General features: G+C 35.8%; 3 protein-coding genes across 3 annotated transcripts; all 3 read left to right on the top strand.

Moving 5' to 3' along the window:
• Positions 1-7: 7 nt before the first annotated feature.
• On the top strand, positions 8-2083 carry lamtor2 (late endosomal/lysosomal adaptor, MAPK and MTOR activator 2). Its single transcript, XM_079893841.1, has 4 exons — positions 8-194; positions 784-946; positions 1212-1301; positions 1400-2083. Exons 1-4 carry the CDS (start codon positions 127-129, stop codon positions 1454-1456), a joined length of 378 nt encoding a protein of 125 aa, XP_079749967.1. The 5' UTR covers positions 8-126; the 3' UTR covers positions 1457-2083.
• Positions 2084-2421: 338 nt separating this feature from the next.
• Positions 2422-8663, top strand: rab25b (RAB25, member RAS oncogene family b). The gene is made up of 6 exons (XM_079893840.1): positions 2422-2508; positions 2633-2785; positions 5659-5854; positions 6643-6836; positions 7481-7561; positions 7729-8663. The coding sequence occupies exons 2-6, from the start codon at positions 2749-2751 to the stop codon at positions 7851-7853; spliced, it is 633 nt and encodes a 210-aa protein (XP_079749966.1). The 5' UTR covers positions 2422-2508; positions 2633-2748; the 3' UTR covers positions 7854-8663.
• Positions 8664-9939: 1276 nt separating this feature from the next.
• Positions 9940-17334, top strand: rab11al (RAB11a, member RAS oncogene family, like). Its single transcript, XM_079893839.1, has 5 exons — positions 9940-10346; positions 12982-13177; positions 14206-14399; positions 15169-15249; positions 16296-17334. Exons 1-5 carry the CDS (start codon positions 10307-10309, stop codon positions 16433-16435), a joined length of 651 nt encoding a protein of 216 aa, XP_079749965.1. The 5' UTR covers positions 9940-10306; the 3' UTR covers positions 16436-17334.
• The last annotated feature ends 1152 nt before the right edge of the window (positions 17335-18486 follow it).

Here is an 18486-nt window from a genome sequence, read left to right as displayed (position 1 = left end):
TTCCCATGAACCATCAGCGCGGAAGGAAGAAGTCAGCTGATCTTCTTGTTGTGCTCCTGGAAGTTATTGCTAATCTCGCGTACATTTTAAACGTTTATTAGTATCTTTCCTCTTTTCATTTAAATTATGTTGCGTCCTAAAGCATTAACACAAGTACTCAGTCAAGCAAACACCAGTGGCGTTCAAAGCACACTGTAAGTATATGAAATTCAAGCTTTGCTCATATCAGTAGCTTTAGCTGGCAGATATACTGGTATGAAACAATGATGTACATTCAAAACATGTTCAATTAAGGTATTTTGTGTCCTTGGGTTTTGTTGGGTAATGTTGTCTTGCATGTTAAATCATTAACAAATGTCATATTCGTGCAGTAGTTCCAAACGTGATTGGAGACTTGAGTAATAGGCTAAAAATATCGGAATGTCTTTGTAATAGATTATTAAATATCAAATCAAATTACATTTATTTAAAACATTGTGTGTGTGTGTGTGTGTGTGTGTGCACTGTGTGTATAGAGAGAGAGAGAGAGAGGGAGAGGAAGCACGCACTTAAGCAAATCATGTATACAAAAAAACAACAACAACACGTTTTTTGTTTAACTGTGAACTCAAGGAGAACTGACTGACATACATCCACTAAAAACCACCCAAACAACAGTTATTTAAAAAGTCACTGAGCAAAAATGATGAATAATGATGACAAATTTTGGTTGCTGATGTCATTTGGTGTTCATATCATGTAAGTCATATAACATGAAGTGTTTTGTGGTGTGTTTTATTTTAGGTTATTGAACAACGAAGGCTCCCTGTTGGCGTATTCTGGATATGGAGACACCGATGCAAGAGTCACTGCAGCTATTGCCAGCAACATCTGGGCGGCTTACGACAAAAACGGACACCAGGCCTTTAATGAGGACAAACTGAAATTCATTCTGATGGATTGTATGGTAGGAATGAAATTGTACAGTTGGGTTATAGTAAATGATTGTGAATGCTGATCTTTGAGATGTGCAATAACATATGCATTATACAAGATATGCTCAAATTTAGCACAGCAGCTGCTTTAGACCATTGCTAAATACATGGGTTATAATCTGTTTTTAGAAATTAAACCTTACCAGAAATAATATGATGAACTACTGCAGTTGCAGGTGTTTATTTTTCTACCATCATTTTTCTTTATATTGCACTGTATTTTCTCTATCTTTACAGGAGGGAAGGGTGGCCATTACACGTGTTGCAAACTTGTTGCTTTGCATGTATGCCAAGGAGACAGTCGGATTTGGGATGCTTAAAGCTAAGGTGAGATGTGGCGTACATGAACTCTCGATTACTAAGGCTCAAGTTTATGTTATATGTTTTTTCTTGAACAATCATAAATGTTTTTTTTATGTTCACAGGCTGAGGCTTTAGTGCAGTACCTTGAGGAACCACTAACACAAGTGGCAGCGTCGTAGGATGTACTTTTGATGTGTGGATTTGAGTTCAAGATCTTGGCCTTAATACAATAATATCTATGGCTTTATTTATTTCCATACTCAAGTTGATTGCTGTATCAAATTATGTGGCGGTTAAACACAAAATAAGTATTTTCATAAACATGAATTAATACATTTGAACTGCATTTCTCTTTTTTTATTTTCCTTTTTTTGTTTTATTTATGTCTCTGGGCTTTTTACAGTCAGTGATCAGGCTGTGTCTTATGGAAACTTGCTTCTGCCACAGAATAAAAACATAAATAAGGTAATTGCGATTTTAGTTTTTTTCAATCTCACATTTCTGACTTTTTTTCTGAGAATTGCAGATTTATATCTCGCAATAATAACTCGTTAATAACTCAATTTTAAGAAGAAAGTCAGAATTGTGAGAGAAAAACTCACAATTGCGAGGGGAAAAAAGTAAAGGCATTTTTCTAAAAAAAAAAAAATCCTCTCTGAACTTCTCCAAATAAATCACAACTGCGAGTTATAAAGTCTGAATTGTAAGATATAAAGTCGCAATTACCTTTTTTATTCTGTGGCTAAAACGAGCTTCCATAGTGTTGCATGTGTCAACAATATGAAATAAATACATTTTTTGTTACATGTTGTTGTTTTGCCTTATTTAAAGCACTTTTTTATGTCTGAAATGATATTAATTGAAACAAAAACTTACAGAATCAGGAATGTTTTATATGTATTTTATTCCTCTGCACATTGTATATGTTGCAATGTGTCTAAAGATAAAATATAACTCTTATTTCAGTTATAATATTTGTGTTTCAAGCAATGATGTTTCAACCATGTAAATCAAAATGTACCACGGGAGGGGCTCTTCCATTGCAAATGTCTTCCTGATCTTGGGAGAGACTGCTTAAAAGAAATCGATTGGTTGTGGATGGTGTGTATGTCGTCTTTTCATTGGCTGAGCAGGTGCACTATTGCACCCAGTTTCATGTGACTCCACCTGTTCTCGCCTTACCTGTTTGACCTGACTTGAGCGCAACTAAAGCCACGCCCCCCTTCCCCAGGTACGGCACATCTCATAGCGGAACTGCTAAATAACAGAGCTAGTTCCTTGTACAAACAAGTGAACTGGCCACCATAAACAGTGGGATTTCATTTATATTTAGTACTGTTTTTCTGCTCTTTTAGGTCTGCCTCTGAATCACAGAGCGGGGAAACTATCATTCTTGATTCTCCTTGGGATTTTGACTCATGCAGCATTAATCTAGATTAGTGAAGATAGATCTGCTTACAAGAGTGGCAATATGGGGTCTGATGAGGCCTACAACTTTGTTTTCAAAGGTAAGATTTGACACTTCTGTATAGTTACGGTGGCAATGCATGATAAACAGAATCTAATGTAAACTTAAACTGTCTTTCAGATGAAGTTTAATTAGTTTCAGTATACATTCATCCCACTGTTTTTGCAGTACTTGTAGAGAATGTCACTTACTTTGCACATTGTTATATTATACAAAAAAAAGTTTTATCATTGGTTAGAAATACCTGCAATTGAATTTCTCCTTTAAGTAAAGCTCTGAGGGTTGGTTTACCACGAAACAAATGCTGTCCTATAGGTTGGTTGAAATCTGATTTCCATGACAACAAGGGTTTGTTTACACAAGATTACTGAGGTCTGTTACTCAATATAGGAGGGGAAATAGTTGTACCTGTTGAAGAAGCCCATTGTGAAACCGTGATCTGCACAAATGACACCAAACCACAGCAACTACTTAAAATGACCTGCATTGTGTGTTGGTTTCATTTCGGATTAAATTGAAACCGAAAAAACACGATGTACTTAAAGGAAACCATTTAAAAGAAGCAAAATCGTGTTCATTTTAAGGGCCAGCTTTAGTATGTTTATCACCTGTCCTGTTGGTTTAATCAAAAATGACATGGAAATATCACTTTCAATACACACAGATAGTTGTGCATGAGTTAACTAATACGTAGGCTACTATAATATGCTTAAACCTTGTGTATTTCTCGTTTTCTAACACTTTTTCATTTTTATGTCAATAATTGTCCCATTTCCTGACATAACATGATAAATTAATATCATAATTGCCCTACATGGGTGGAGTGTTGACTTTACTTCTGACTCATTTGAGTCACTCTTGTTTGCACCTACAATTACCAGTGTTTTCATAAAGTGGAGTGTTAGACTGGGACTGGCACACTGTTCATCCAGTGTGGGTTTGTTCTGGCAAAATAATGCAAGGATTAGATCTACTTCTGTCGCAAGTTTTAATGAACAACAAGCCTGGACGATTTCCTCATCAGGATGCCGATGTGTGATTGCATAAGATAAGACATTAAAGGCAGGGTAGGCGATTTGTTCCAGAAGCATTTTTTGTAATGCTGGATAAAATCTCTTCACACTCTGAAACTGATCACTAAGTTAAGTGGTCTAAATATATTTATATGTAAAAAAAAATGGCATCTGTGGAAGACATAGGACCATAAAATGTTCGTCCAATCTTTGAATTCGGTATGAATACAATGATACGATATCTTACCTGCCTGTCAACGTATGTATTTTCATACCTCCGCACACCTGCTCGCGCAAGTCATCAGAGCGTTTCATAAGTTAGACAGATGACAGTCAACGAGCACCGCAACCGAAACAGCAGCCGCCTTTAACAATTCTTCCTGAACCAAAACAACAAGCTTATGCTGCGTTCACGCCATAACTACCGTAATTTGGAAGAGATGGAAACCTGTGACGTTATACTCGGAGTGGTTCGTAACTCGAATTTATGCGTTTCATTGGCAACACTATCAACGCCGAAATGAATCTGCAGCAGTCAGGTGCTACAGGTCAGTGCTTTTTAAGTTGTTTATGTTCATTATTATTGTAATGTTATGTGTTTTAGACATGAGGTAGTTTAACGCAGTCTCTCTTGACGCCTTTGTTCGCTCCCTGCCGTACACGTTCATGTGTTTGGAAGGAGGCTTGGCTTTGGAGACGCTCTGAAGGGAGGGTGTGATTTTATGCTTTCAAAGCTAGCTCGTTATTGCTAGCCTCTCTGCAAATTGCCTACCCTACCTTTAATGTTGCACTTTAAAAGAATAATAATTACATTGAAACATGACTTACTTGGAGTAAAATGGTGGAACATTGTAAAGATAAATAACCCCTGCTTTATTTTCTCACTCTGTAAATGGCTGAAATAAATTTATGACAATAGGGAGAAGTGGTGTTATCATTTCTCACTGGATAGAGATGCATTTATGCATTTGGCAGAAGCTTTTATCCAAAGCAACTTATCAATTTGTGAGTTCTCTGGGACTTCAATCCATGACATTTCACTCTAAGATAAGTAAAAATAGGGCCCAATAAATTGTGTTAAGGAATTCTCAATTGCACATTGCATTGTTCTTTAAGGTTAAAGGAAATGTCTGTAAACTTAATGAACAATGTCCTGGCAGAAAAATACCATGCGCCAATTCCATTTGTTTTCTTTCAGTGTGTTTCTGTGTGCATTTATCTGTATTTTACAACGGCTTTCTATGGTTTCCTGGCATTTCTGTAGCTTAAACAGTAGAGTATGGCACTTGCAATGCCAAGGTCATGAGTTTGATTCCAAGACAATGCATTCATTAATAATCTTGAATTCAATGCAAGTCACTTTGGATAAAAGTATCTTCCAAATATGTTAATATAAATGTTTTGAATGTGGCTTATCCAATCAGAATTTAAAGTCAGAATCACTCCTTATTGTCAAATAATTTCCCAATTTCTTAAATTCAAAAAAGTCCAAGACAACACATATTACATTTTGGACAATTGCGTCTCGAGTCTGTAAAAACATTTGCAGTGTTAACTGAGTTCACCAAGCAGTGTTTGTGTTTAGTGCAATGAGTACCGTATGCCAAGAGGACAAGTCTTGGTTGGTAGCATTTATCTTTTATATATAGTAATATATTCTTATATTTTGGTTACATTTTACGAATTAAACAACTCGTAAACATGCTTTATCACTAGAAAAAAATTCAAATAACCCATAAAACATGAAAGTATTTTGCAATCATTTAAGATATTTCACCTTATATAGAACAGTTTTTGGCATAAAGGGTTCTTAAAAAGTAAATAAATAGAACCCTACTGAATCTTTTTTTCGAAGAGTGTAGACTCTGTGACTCATATGTCCCTCCATGTTTTGTTGCAGTGGTTCTTATTGGAGAATCTGGTGTTGGCAAGAGCAACTTGCTGTCACGGTTCACCAAGAATGAATTTAGTCATGACAGCCGGACGACCATCGGAGTGGAGTTCAGCACAAGAACTGTGAAGCTAAATGGTCTCACCATCAAAGCTCAGATCTGGGACACTGCCGGACTGGAGCGGTACCGGGCCATCACTTCTGCGTGAGTTTTGCATGCAACATTTAAGGACCTTACAAATAGTGCTGCTAAACAAGCAAATACGCCCCTAATTCACCAAAAATGGCAATTCTGACATCATTTACTCAACATTGTGCCATATTTTTCTTTCTTCTGTGGAACATAACACACTTTATTTATTTTTTTTAATAAAAGTTAATGTTGACCATAGCTGTGGAGCTCAAAAGAAGAAGAAGAAGAAAAAAAAAAAAGAACATTTTTCATTTCACTTCATTTGATTATAATATTGATATATATTATTTTAAATACAGTAAAAAAAAACATTATTACAATTTAAAATAACCTTTTTCTATTTTAATATAGAAAGCTGAATTTTCAGCATCATTACTCCAGTCTTTAGTGTCACATGATCCTTCAGAAAACATTCTGATATGCTGATTTGGTGCTCAAGAAACATTTCTGATTATTATCAATGTTGAAAACAGTTGTGCTGTTTAGTATTTTTCTAGGAACCGTGATGCATTTTTTTCAAGATTTTTTTGAGGAAAAGAAAGGAGCTAGAAATCTTTTGTAACATTATAAAAGTCTTATAATGAATCAAACTAGAAGAAACGTTTGAAAGGTAGTGTATTTATTTGTAACAGCATATTTCACCACTAGTTGCTATTCAATTCATTTCTCACCTGTCATTCTAAATCAAGTTCTGTCATTCTGCTATATGACGTAATGTTTTATGACAGTGTTCTATTGATTCTGAAAAGGAAGTAAATCCAGACACCTAACCTGATATGATCTGGCTTCCTATGCTTCAGATATTATCGAGGAGCAGTTGGAGCCCTTCTAATCTACGACATTTCAAAGCACTTGACGTATGAAAGTGCCGAGCGCTGGTTGAAGGAACTCTACGATCACGCAGATGCTCATATCGTAGTGATGCTTGTGGGCAATAAAACGGACCTGGCAGCAGTACGGTCGGTTCCAACAGAGGACGCAAAGGACTTTGCAGGTCATTTTTGAAGACTGCTTTATTTTATATATATATATATATATATATACAATTTTATACATACTGTATATATGAATTGGCACCTCTGAGTCCAGACCTTAAATTCATTGCAAGTCTTTGGGATGTGCTGGAGGAGACTTTACAATGCACCTCCTGGTGGAAATAAATGTTGGGATGTTATTTCCATCAAGAGGTGCATCAGTTTTTAGTCAAGATCTTGTATTGACAATGCAAGAGCAACAACCCAAAGACTTTCAATGAATTTAAGCTCTGGACTCAGGGGAGCCGATTCATGAGTGAAACTGATTCTTCATGCTCCATCCCAACCATTCTTTCACAATTTGAGCCTGATGAATCATGACATTGTCATCCTGGAATATGGCCATGATTTGTCTTCCTACATGATTGTTTAAGAAATGAAAAGCTACACACTCCATCAATTAGAGTTAGAAGAACTGTTGCCAAGCATAACAATCACTGCAATGATGATCCAGTCATAGACTCTTAAGCATTTGCCTATTTAAATCCAAACAGCGACCTTTTTTTTCTTTTTGACTGGGCAGTGTATATATGTATTCCAGCAACCACAAGTTAAATTTTATTAATATATTATCATCATTTTTTCTCTCTCTCTCTCATTTTAGAAAAGAATGGTCTTCTGTTTATGGAAACCTCAGCTTTGGAGTCAGTAAATGTTGAGGCAGCATTCAACACTGTGCTTGCAGGTATATCTACTGTGTATTCTGAACACATCAGACCGTATTTACATGTACTTTACATGTGTTCCTTGCCCTCTGGATTTCTCCTCTTCAGCCAGGCTTGAAATAGGCCTGGTGTACACAAGCACTTGGCTTCATTATCATAATCATGTTGTCATTACTGTTTTTCTCAGAAATCCATAAAAAGGTGAGTAGCAAAGAAGTGACCCGAGGCTCTATCAATGCCGTGACGTTGTCCCAACCTAATGCTCCAGCAGACGACACACAGGAGAAGAAGGCCTGCTGCAAGAACATGTGAAAGAACCACATTCTGGATGTTCAGAAGGACTTCACAAGGGTCCTAATGGAGTTGTGAATTCAGCTTGTATACTGCAGTAGAGCTATTATTAAGAAAGAACCTGTATGGTAAAAAGCAAAAGGAAATCCATTTCATTGACTGACATAGCCATATTTGTATTCCTAAATATTAGGCATTTTAATATTTGTCAAGTTTTACAAGGATTCATGTAAATTTTACATCATATTAAAATGTTTTAATAAAAAAAATATTTTCCCTATATGTTTCCTCTTAGTATAGGATATTTTTGTTTGTATTATTTTAGAAATGTCAAGCCAAACTTTTATTTTATTTTATTTTTTTACTTGCATTAAGCAGACACTTTTATCCAAGGTGACTTACAAATGAGGAATACAACAAGCAGTTCATCTTACTCGACTTGTTGATATCAATACATGCTTGATATCAATACATAGTTGATAAGATTGAGGAAAGAACATATTTTTCCATTTCAGATTAGTTTTTAATTTGATTAATTTAACGCCTAATTTAAAAAAAAAAAAACGTATTTTCATTATTTAAGATTAAACGGCACTAAATCAATATTTTGTGCTATTAAAAAATATATTAAATGTGTATATAAGCAAAGTGCTGATTTTTATCTTCATTATTTGTAATGAATGCTCGACATTTTGGCATGTTATATTGTCATTAACATTATGATAATATGATCACTGATGCTGGAGGTGTTATCAATTGCTGTTGTTGAAGCTAAAAAGAAAATATATCCAGTATGTAATTTTCCAATAATAATTAAAGCAGGGCTATGAAAGAAAAAGAAGTCTGAATTGTTTTTCCACAATGAATTTCAAGTGCAGTATATATATTATATATATATATATATATATAGGGTATGTCGGGGTAAGATGCCCCCTCCCCCCACCTTAATTTGTTTCTCCTGATTATAGATAAGATCTCAGATGTCAACATTTGTGAGATTAAGTCAAGTGAAAGAGTTTTGAGATTAATTTATCTAATTTTGTGTCTTTGGAAAATAGTGATCTATGACACTGTATTATGAATTGCCACTGAAGGTCCCAAGTGGCATGTTGTGACTAGTGTTATTATTTATAAATATAACAATTATTGCAATGAATGGGGTTATTATTCGGTATTCCATGAATTAGACGTACATTTCAGTCATCTTCGCTTTCATTAAAACCAATAGGTTAGTTGAGTAAAATGATTCAGTTGTCATTCATAGTGTTGCTATTATGACATCTTCAATTACAATATGGGAAATTAAATGTGTAAATATTCATATGCCTATAAATCACAGAATAATTGTATCTTTCAAATGAATCTCTTTTACTTGGATTATGATTTGTCTGTCATTGGTTGTTCAATTAATTAATTAAATTGTCAAAATGAAATTTTAAATAGAAGTTTATTTAGTATTTTACATTAATGACACTTTAAAATATATAAATATTAATAAGAATTGTATCAAAAGTAATTTATACATTCTGTAAAGGTTTAGCCGGGGGTAGCCTACCGGGGGTAAGATGGCCTCTTTGAATAATTTTACATTTTGTTCTATAACAACTAAATTAGCAAATGTTTCTATTTATTTCCTATACTAACACCTGCATCATGCACAAGCTAAACAATTTCATAAATGAATCGGAAATTAAAGGGCATTCTCTGTTCAGTCACTGAATGGCGCAGCCCTGCCTCCTCATTGCCTCCTACGTGGCATTTTCAGGCCCAATCATCCTCTGTAAAGCATGAGTGAAGTCACGCTGTGGAATGTGGAAGAACTCATCTTACACACACCTGTAACGCTTTCTTTTAAGCCATTTTTCTACTGTATTGACAGGCTACCTTGTGTTTTATTATACCGTATGTTTTTATTTAAAGATGTGTATTTATTGTATTTGAATTTATCATACGTTGTGTTTTCCTGACAACTATAAAAGACACACCTGTGACGTTACACACCTGTGCGGAAGCCCCGTCAAACATTTCATTGGGTGACAGAGACACACTCGTGTGATAGAAAGCGTTTCTGGCCAATCAGATCACCGGAAAGGCGGGGCTACATCTCAGCACGATGACGTAAGTGTGTGCCTTAAGATGAGACAGCAGGGCGAAACTTGGTTGACGTAGCACAGCAACATCGTATCAAAGTGTAATTTAGACTAATCAGGGATCTGTTTTGCTTGACGATTACATTATATATAACTGTCGACAAAAGGAGATATATGATATTATTTTGTTTTTGATTCTGACTGTTTGTAACGTATGAAGTGCGCGCGTAATGAAGTGCTCGTGATCAGCTGATGCGTCTCATAAACAAAGTTTTTTTGGCCTTGTAATTAATATAAGAGCACATTGTGGTTCTCCAGTGGAGCATAACGTCTTAATATTTGAAAACACGGAGTTCTTATTAAGCCGGTAAGCAGATTAAAGTCATGACGGGTAGAGAGGACGAGTATGACTATCTCTTTAAAGGTGAGTAGGCTACCACGTTACTACACTTCCAGAACAGCTGACTTTCAGATGAGCTCCTGCATGTCGTCTTCATATGCTGCATGTCTCTATTTTGTTATAGGAAGTCTGCTTTTTTCTGTTCTAAAACACAGTTTAGCATATTCAACATGTGGTTTGCAACTTTGTCAACTGTTTCAAGCTGGTCCAAGTAGGTCAATGGCTGGTAGACCACCTTGGACTAGCAAAAAAACACCTGGTCATACCAGCTTAAGGTAGCCTATGTCTGGTTTGTGCGACATGGTGGCAGGTCAACCAGCTAATGTTCATCTTACAGCAGGGAGAAGCAAGTTACCTACCATGTTTCACTACCATGTTAAGATGGATTTTCATGGCAAATACTTAAAAAGGCATACACATATTTCGTTTTTTGCTTGATTATATATTACACCACATGATTGGCTTCTCTTAATGTGTAATGATTCAATATAGATCAGACATTTGATTTTATGATGTGGAAACGGACAATTTGAACATTTAATGCAATTTCCATATGGAAAAGGAAAAAGAACATTTTGTCTTTTGTGTGTAAAACTGATTTTGAGGTTTCATTCAATAGTGTGAGCAGTATACGCACAGTTAAACTGGTAAGACCTGTATAAATCAGGTCTTTCTCAGGATGGGTTTGCATTCAGGAGGTTTTTAAAACTCATCATATCTTACCCATTTGATTCCTAATACAGGGAAAACTATCTGGAAGATTAGGCCATCAATTTGTCTTGTTTAAGAATTTCTCCATACAGTGATTGAATAATCCAGATACTAATGATATTGACCTCTTTAACTTTTGTGGTGATTATGTCCTTGGATTCGACACTTCCATTAATCATAGTTCTGCCCTCGACCTCCATGTGTGTTTAAGATGTCCGTGCACCTTTGGCTGTTTGATCATGAATCAATCAGTGCTGTTCAATCGCCGCTCTGCTCTTTAAACATGCTCTTCCACTAGTTTCAAAACGAGCAAAGTCTTTGTCAAAGTGCATTCCTGTGTGTTTAACTCAGACCATTATCATTAGAACAAATATAGCTGAGACGTGGATTTTATTCTTTCATGTCAATAAGTTGACAGCATTAGCCAAGATTGGTTTAGATTTAGGTGAAATGAAAATGAAAATTGTCATTATTTAATCACCTTCATGTCATTATCTGGTCTTGTGATGTTATACAATAACTTTGTGTGACGAACAGACTGAAATGCAAGTTGTTATTCACTGATAGGCCTTGCATACGCTGAAACGTTGAAATCTTATTGACTTCCATGTTCAGATGTAAAAAATTTGAAATTCTTGAAGGCAAAAACGATTGGTTCTCACATGTCCAAACTGAACGTCACATGATAGTTTGAATATACAGATTTGAGAATAAGATTTATTATTAGAGTTTTATTGATTAGAGAGTGTGTGTGTCATTTTTCATTTATGTTGCCAGTCTCTTTATATGAAAAATAAGATTAACCCCCGGTTTCACAGACAAGGCTTAAGCTAGTCTCAGGCTAAAATGCATGTTTGAGTTGTTTTACCTGAAAGCATCTTGCACTGACATATTTTAAAATATGTCAGTGCCATTGTTTTGTCTCAAGATGGACACCAGTAATGTTTCTTTTCTAAGGCATGTTTATAAAAGCTACTTAAATGTCCTAATTGAACTGAGGCCTAATCCTGGCTTAATCTAAGCCCTGTCTGTGAAACCAGACCTATGATTAACTTTTTGTGTTCTACTGACAAGTTTGGAAGGACATGAGGGTTGGTAAATACATTTAAGTTCTGAAACCTCAGGCACAAATTATAAACTAATGTTCAAAAGTTTGGGGTCCGGACAATTTTTTAATGTTTTTGAAAGAAGTCTCTTATGCTCACCAAGGCTGCACAAAAATATCAAATATTATTACAATTTAAAATAACTCTTTTCTATTTGAATATATTTGAAACCATAATTTATTCCTGTGATGTCAAGCTGAATTTTCAGCATCATTACTCCAGTCTTCAGTGTCACATGATCCTTCAGAAATCATTCTAATACACTGATTGGCTGCTCAAGAAACATTTATTATTATTATTAATGTTGAAAACAGTCGTGCTGCTTCATAATTTTTGTGGAAACAGTAACATGTTCAAAAGAAAGCATTTATTTGAAACAGTAAAGATTTCTTACATTGTTATAAAAAATTCTATGTAATGCAACATTGCTAAATAAAAGTATTAGTTTCTTTTAAAAAAATCTTACTGGCCCCAAACTACCTGAACAGTAGTGTAACTGTAAATATAATTTCTCAATAATATCTATCTGCGGAGGAGAGACGTTCCCAGTATTTCATAAGTCTGCCTGTGTGGGTGAAGAAGGGAGTTGCTCATTGGTCTTGCCCTTTTCACTCATTGTTAAAAGCTTTGTGGAAACACACCCTCTGTGTGAAATATTCGACTCTAATTGCTATTGTGCGGTGGAGTCATGGCGGTTTTAGCCCGTGCACAAATGGAATGAGCTTGAAAGAGCTGTCATAGAGTCATGTGTGTCTCCTGGGTCAATAGCACACATATATATATAAAAGCACCATGAAGTTGAGCCAGTTGATCTCACGCACCGGTGTCCTTGTCATCCGCAGTGGTTCTGATTGGCGACTCTGGTGTGGGCAAGAGTAACCTGCTCTCTCGCTTCACCCGCAATGAGTTCAACCTGGAGAGCAAGAGCACCATCGGGGTGGAGTTTGCCACTCGCAGTATCCATGTGGAGGGCAAGACCGTCAAGGCCCAGATCTGGGACACGGCTGGACAGGAGAGATACAGGGCCATCACATCAGCGTAAGTGTCTTCATAAAATCAATCAAGACCAGCTAATTTATGTCCTTTTTTGTACACACAGACACACACACACACACACACACACACACACACACACACACACACACACACACATATATATATATATGAGCCATAAAATTTTTAAGGTTCAGCACACTCATTCCCACAGATTTTTGTTAGGTGTGATTTCTCAGGTAATAGGGACATGTTACATGTTTGTTAATAAAAAAATAAAAAAAAATATATATATATATAAAATATAATATAATATAATTAACAAACATGTAACATGTCCCTATTACCTGAGATCACACCTAACAAAAATCTGTGGGAATGAGTGTGCTGAACCTTAATTTTATATAACATTTGGAAAGTATACACAAATAGAGACAAAAAGCATAATTTAAAGGCCATGTTATTACAAGTTTTTATGATTCTTACCCATTTTTGTGGCACTTTCATCATCTGTAAAGATGCAACGTTGTGTCCCATTTGGCATCCTTGATTTCAAATTCTTGAATCATTTTAATTAACTCTGTTTGTAGGCATTTCAGTTAAAAAGAAAAGCTATAAATATATACATGACTTTTCAGGGCCTGCCATGTCCATCTTATTTTTCAGAATAGAAGCTATTTTCTGTGTATGTGCAAGTGCAGTAAACGGTAAAACCATTTAAAATAATATGATAACAAATACCACCTTGCAAAATCGGAACAGCATAGCAGAATGTTTTTGCACAGCTAACATAACTGTAAGCGACTCACGCCAGAAGCCTTGCACATTCAAGTAAAAAATGACCTACTCTTATGTTTTTATCGTATAGTAAATAATGGGATGCCATAGACTCCCAAGTACTAATGGGCAGTTGAATGAGCTTGTGCTTGATGTACATTCAGATAAGATGAAGACTCTAATAACAGTAATAATCACATGAACATACTTCTTGGTAACCACACTATTATTGAGCACTTTAGGTTGTGGGATAAATTGTGCATATTTTAAAACCTTTTAAATGTGTGTATTCAAAGGTATTACAGAGGTGCCGTAGGAGCCCTGCTGGTGTATGACATCGCCAAGCATCTGACCTATGAAAACGCTGAGCGCTGGCTGAAGGAGCTGCAGGATCATGCTGACAGCAATATTGTCATCATGTTAGTTGGGAACAAAAGCGACTTGCGCCATCTGAGGGCTGTTCCTATGGATGAAGCCAAGGCGTTTGCAGGTTAGTGCTGGGGAAGATCTGTAATTCTCATGCTACTCAGTTGAGTCATTTTCTGGCAAATCAAATGTATAATTGATTACGTTACACCTAAATACAGTTAGAATAAAATACACCCTAGATGCATAGTAATGAATGGTTGCCTTCAGTTAAACATTTCAATATAAAAAAGACCTAATATGTCACGTAGGGACAGAGACTTGTACACTACTGTTCAATAGGTTGGGGTCAGGAAGAGTTTTTGACCGTAAAGACAAAAGTGTGACAGTAAATACACAAGATTATTTTCAAATAAATTCTAGCTGTTCTTTTAAAATTTCTATCCTGTAAAAAAATCAGTTTCCAGAAAAATATGAAGCCGCACAACTGTTTTCAACTTTGATAATAATAAGAAATGTTTCTTGAGCAAAACGGTATATTAGAATGATTTCTGAAGGATCATGTGACACTGAAGACACCGGTGTTGTTATATATACTAATTGAATTTAACCCATGACATTGGTGTTGCAAGTGCCATGCTCTTAACCTATTAACCTTTTTCTCAGTTATCTCAAGTACTGAATGTTAGTAATATTTTTTTTATATTGCATGCTAATTGTTTATCTCAGAATTAGGGTTTGCTAGCTGGTATATGTTCTGTCTAGATATTTATACCATTTTTCTTTGATAATGTATTTGAGAAGCAAGGTATAAAGTAAAATATATATATATTTGTGTGTGTTTAGGAGATGTGAAGTGCTCTGTTGAATTTGTGTGTGTGTGTGTTTTACAGAAAAGCATGGACTTTCTTTCCTGGAGACCTCAGCGCTGGACTCTTCTAATGTTGAACTTGCCTTTCAGACCATTCTTACAGGTCAGTCCTGAGCAAATCATCTAAAAGCGTGAATCTCATTAAAGCTGTCATGTTTCGTGAAGAACAAAAGTAGTTCTTAAATAGAAGCAGTTTATGCATAGTTTTTTGTGCTGCCTTTTAATTTATGCTGATTTAAAAACAAAAAATAAGTTAGTAATTTTTACTGTATAACAGAATTTTTCAAAGAAACACTACGAATAATGAGCATTAAAAACAACATTTAGATGCATTGCCATAATGAGAATTTGGGGGGCATTTTCAAATGACGTTTTTTATTATTATTATTATTATTATTATTTTAGGGTTAAATGTGATGTAGATATATTGTCATTGCTATGTGAAAAAAATCCAATTCTCATTGTTGTAGGACAGAAATGAAAATCATCCAGAAAAGCTTTTAATTAAAAATAATAAAGCATAATAAATACAATTGGCTACTTTAAAAATGTCATTTATGTTTTAAAAAATATCATTATTTTGTCACATTACATTGAGATTTTGGGGTTGAGGAAATCTGCTTAGTTAAAAAAATTCTGCTTGGTCATGAAATGTATTTAAAAAAAAAAAAAGTACAACAAAATTGTATTAAAAAAAACAGGAAACATTTTTCTTTAAATAGAAAAAGTGTGAAAAGGTATATATGTGACAGTTTTTGTAAGATTCAATCAGATGTAGTATGCAAAAACCAGAGTGCTTGTCTGTTATTAATGATCGCCTCTAGATGGCAGCAAACTCCAGGCCACAGAAATACTCGGCTATTCCTGTGAATGAGTGAAACTGTGTTTTGAGTTTTAAAGTTTTAAAGTTTGACCTCACAGAAATACTGGTTTGCTTTTTGCAGTTTTTCTTTGATTTCTTTTTAAAAATATTTGTTTGGCCTAGGAAGTGCCTCTATTCAACCACACAGTGTTTCACAGTTACATTGTTCATTTCTATGTGTCACAATGAACCGCAGCTGAATTTGTTCCACTGTCAATAACATACTTTGTTAGATCACTTTTATCAGGTAACTCTCCGTAACGGCGTTACGACTCTCTCTCACACAGAAATCTACCGTATCGTGTCCCAGAGGCAGATGTCGGGGCGTGGTGAAGACAGCTTCTCCCCCAGCTCCAAAGTGGTTCCCATTACTGTACAGCCTACACAGAATTCTGGCAAGCAGGGCGCCTGCTGTCAGAATAACTGAGCTGCTACAGCGCCGCCATGGAAAATCGGGGAAAATCGGCAACTTTTGTTGGGCTGGGCTGCGAGGTTGACCGTGACCGTCCGACTGCGTTGTATTCCCTTGCGCGTGGTGTGGTTAATGTATGTAACGGACTTACTTGGTTATGCCCAGAATCAGTGAGTAATAATCTTCAAAATTGGACAATAAGAGATGTTGAAATTCAATGGATCAAGCATTTTCTCAGAACTAAGAGGCCATGCTTCTTGTTTCAGACTAATTAGAAATGAGCAGGTAGCTGGGGCGCTCAGACGTGGCTGCTCTTCTTTCTTTCGCTCTTTTTGTCACTTACAAACAATAGGGATTCACTAGTGAAATTATATATTTTTTCCTTTAGTGTGCCACCGCAGATGTAGTCTGACAACTTTTTCATGCATCAAATTCACACTAGTCATCATCATAGCGCCTGTTCGGTCAATTCTTACACGGGCGCCTCTGTAACGGCTCTTTTGTATTTATTGAATGCAAATATGATCTTGTTTTACTGTGGTATTTTTGCTTTCTTTTGTCATGCTTCTGTGAATGTATTATTATTTTTTTCTATCACTAGATTATTGATCAGAATTTCTCAAGGGTTTCTCCTTCTAGTCATGGCACTCATTTGTACAAGTGCTGGGAGTGTTTTCTGTGGATCAGAGTACCGTTAATAGGTTAAGCTAATAGACAGATGTACGTGCTGTGGTGTTTGAGGATAAGAGTGTCGTCTATTCAGTTTCAGGGTTGGGAATTGTTATCTGGTTTTTAAAAAATTATATGTCTGTTATCCATTTTTGAATGTATGCATTCTGTTGCATCAGCATAATGAAATATGCATAAAATATACAATATATGCATCAGAGCTGCATCAAACTTGTCCTATGGCATTGCGATCATTATGCATCTTATTTCTTGTCAGCTGTGCATTCAAATCAGCAGTAAACTTTGATTTGTGTTTCCCGCTTTAAAAAAAGTTTGGAAACTCACTTTTTGTGGTATATATTTCTAATGTGAAGCCCCCCCCCCCCCCCCCCAAATATATATATATATTATAATAAATTTTATTACTGTTCTGATGAAATTCTCATAATTTCACAACAGATTTGTTATGAGGGTAAAGAATGTAATATAAATTTTCCAAACATTTGATAAAGAACCAGAATCATGAGGAAGAGTTCATCTATAAATTAAAAATGTTCTCAAATTATGATAAGATTTTTGATTTTGTGTGAACCATTCCTTTAAATGCCTACGATTCCCATCCCTCCTCAAAGTACAGATGCGGGTCAGACGCTTTATATCTTTTTGTTGTGCTTTCTGTGGCTCAGTGCACACTTCCATGATTATTTTTTGCTTTAAGCTGGCTTCTGGGTGTTGTCTTTGACTAATAGTCTTTTTTTTTTTTTTTTCTGCTTGGAAAACGAGTGGCGGGTGGGATTCGGTTCTCTGAGAGGAGCTTCTATCACTGGGTACATTGACCATATTATATTGCAAGCCAGAGGAACTGATGGCTTGTGATGTATTGCTGAGTTTTTCTTACTGGAAGCGAATTCCTCTCTGGCCACCCTTGTTATCTGCTACATGTAACCCGAAGAGCAGCAGGTCTCTTGAGATCTCACTCACTGTCCCAGCTTTTCTGTCTTCTACGCTTTTGGTGTGGTTTTATCTTTGCGTACGTTTGCTGTGGCGTTTGTATTCTCCTCGCCTCAGGATGGGCCTGTCGGGGTCGTGCTTTTGGCTTTTTTTATAGTAGTGTTGTAATTTGTTCAAATACACGACACAAGGTGCTTCCTTAAATGCCTTGCCTGAAAGATTAATGCTAATGCCATCAATCTGTTATGCTGAATATCAGCCGTTTAGCCGGAGACGTTGATAATTACTGCTTTGGGAAGATTTTGTCATCGTGCCTGTTCTTTTCCCAGTGGGACTCCCGAACAAAGGCTCTGAATACGGCAAATACATTTATACATTTTCAATGAACATGGATGTTTATCAGCTGTTGGTTTTTTTTTTAACTTGGGTTTACATAGACACTCGGA

Source organism: Squalius cephalus (assembly GCF_949319135.1).
Source record: "Squalius cephalus genome assembly, chromosome: 15".
Taxonomy (NCBI): domain Eukaryota; kingdom Metazoa; phylum Chordata; class Actinopteri; order Cypriniformes; family Leuciscidae; genus Squalius; species Squalius cephalus.
Note: the sequence above shows the minus strand (reverse complement) of the source record. Positions and strands in the feature narration are given on the sequence as shown.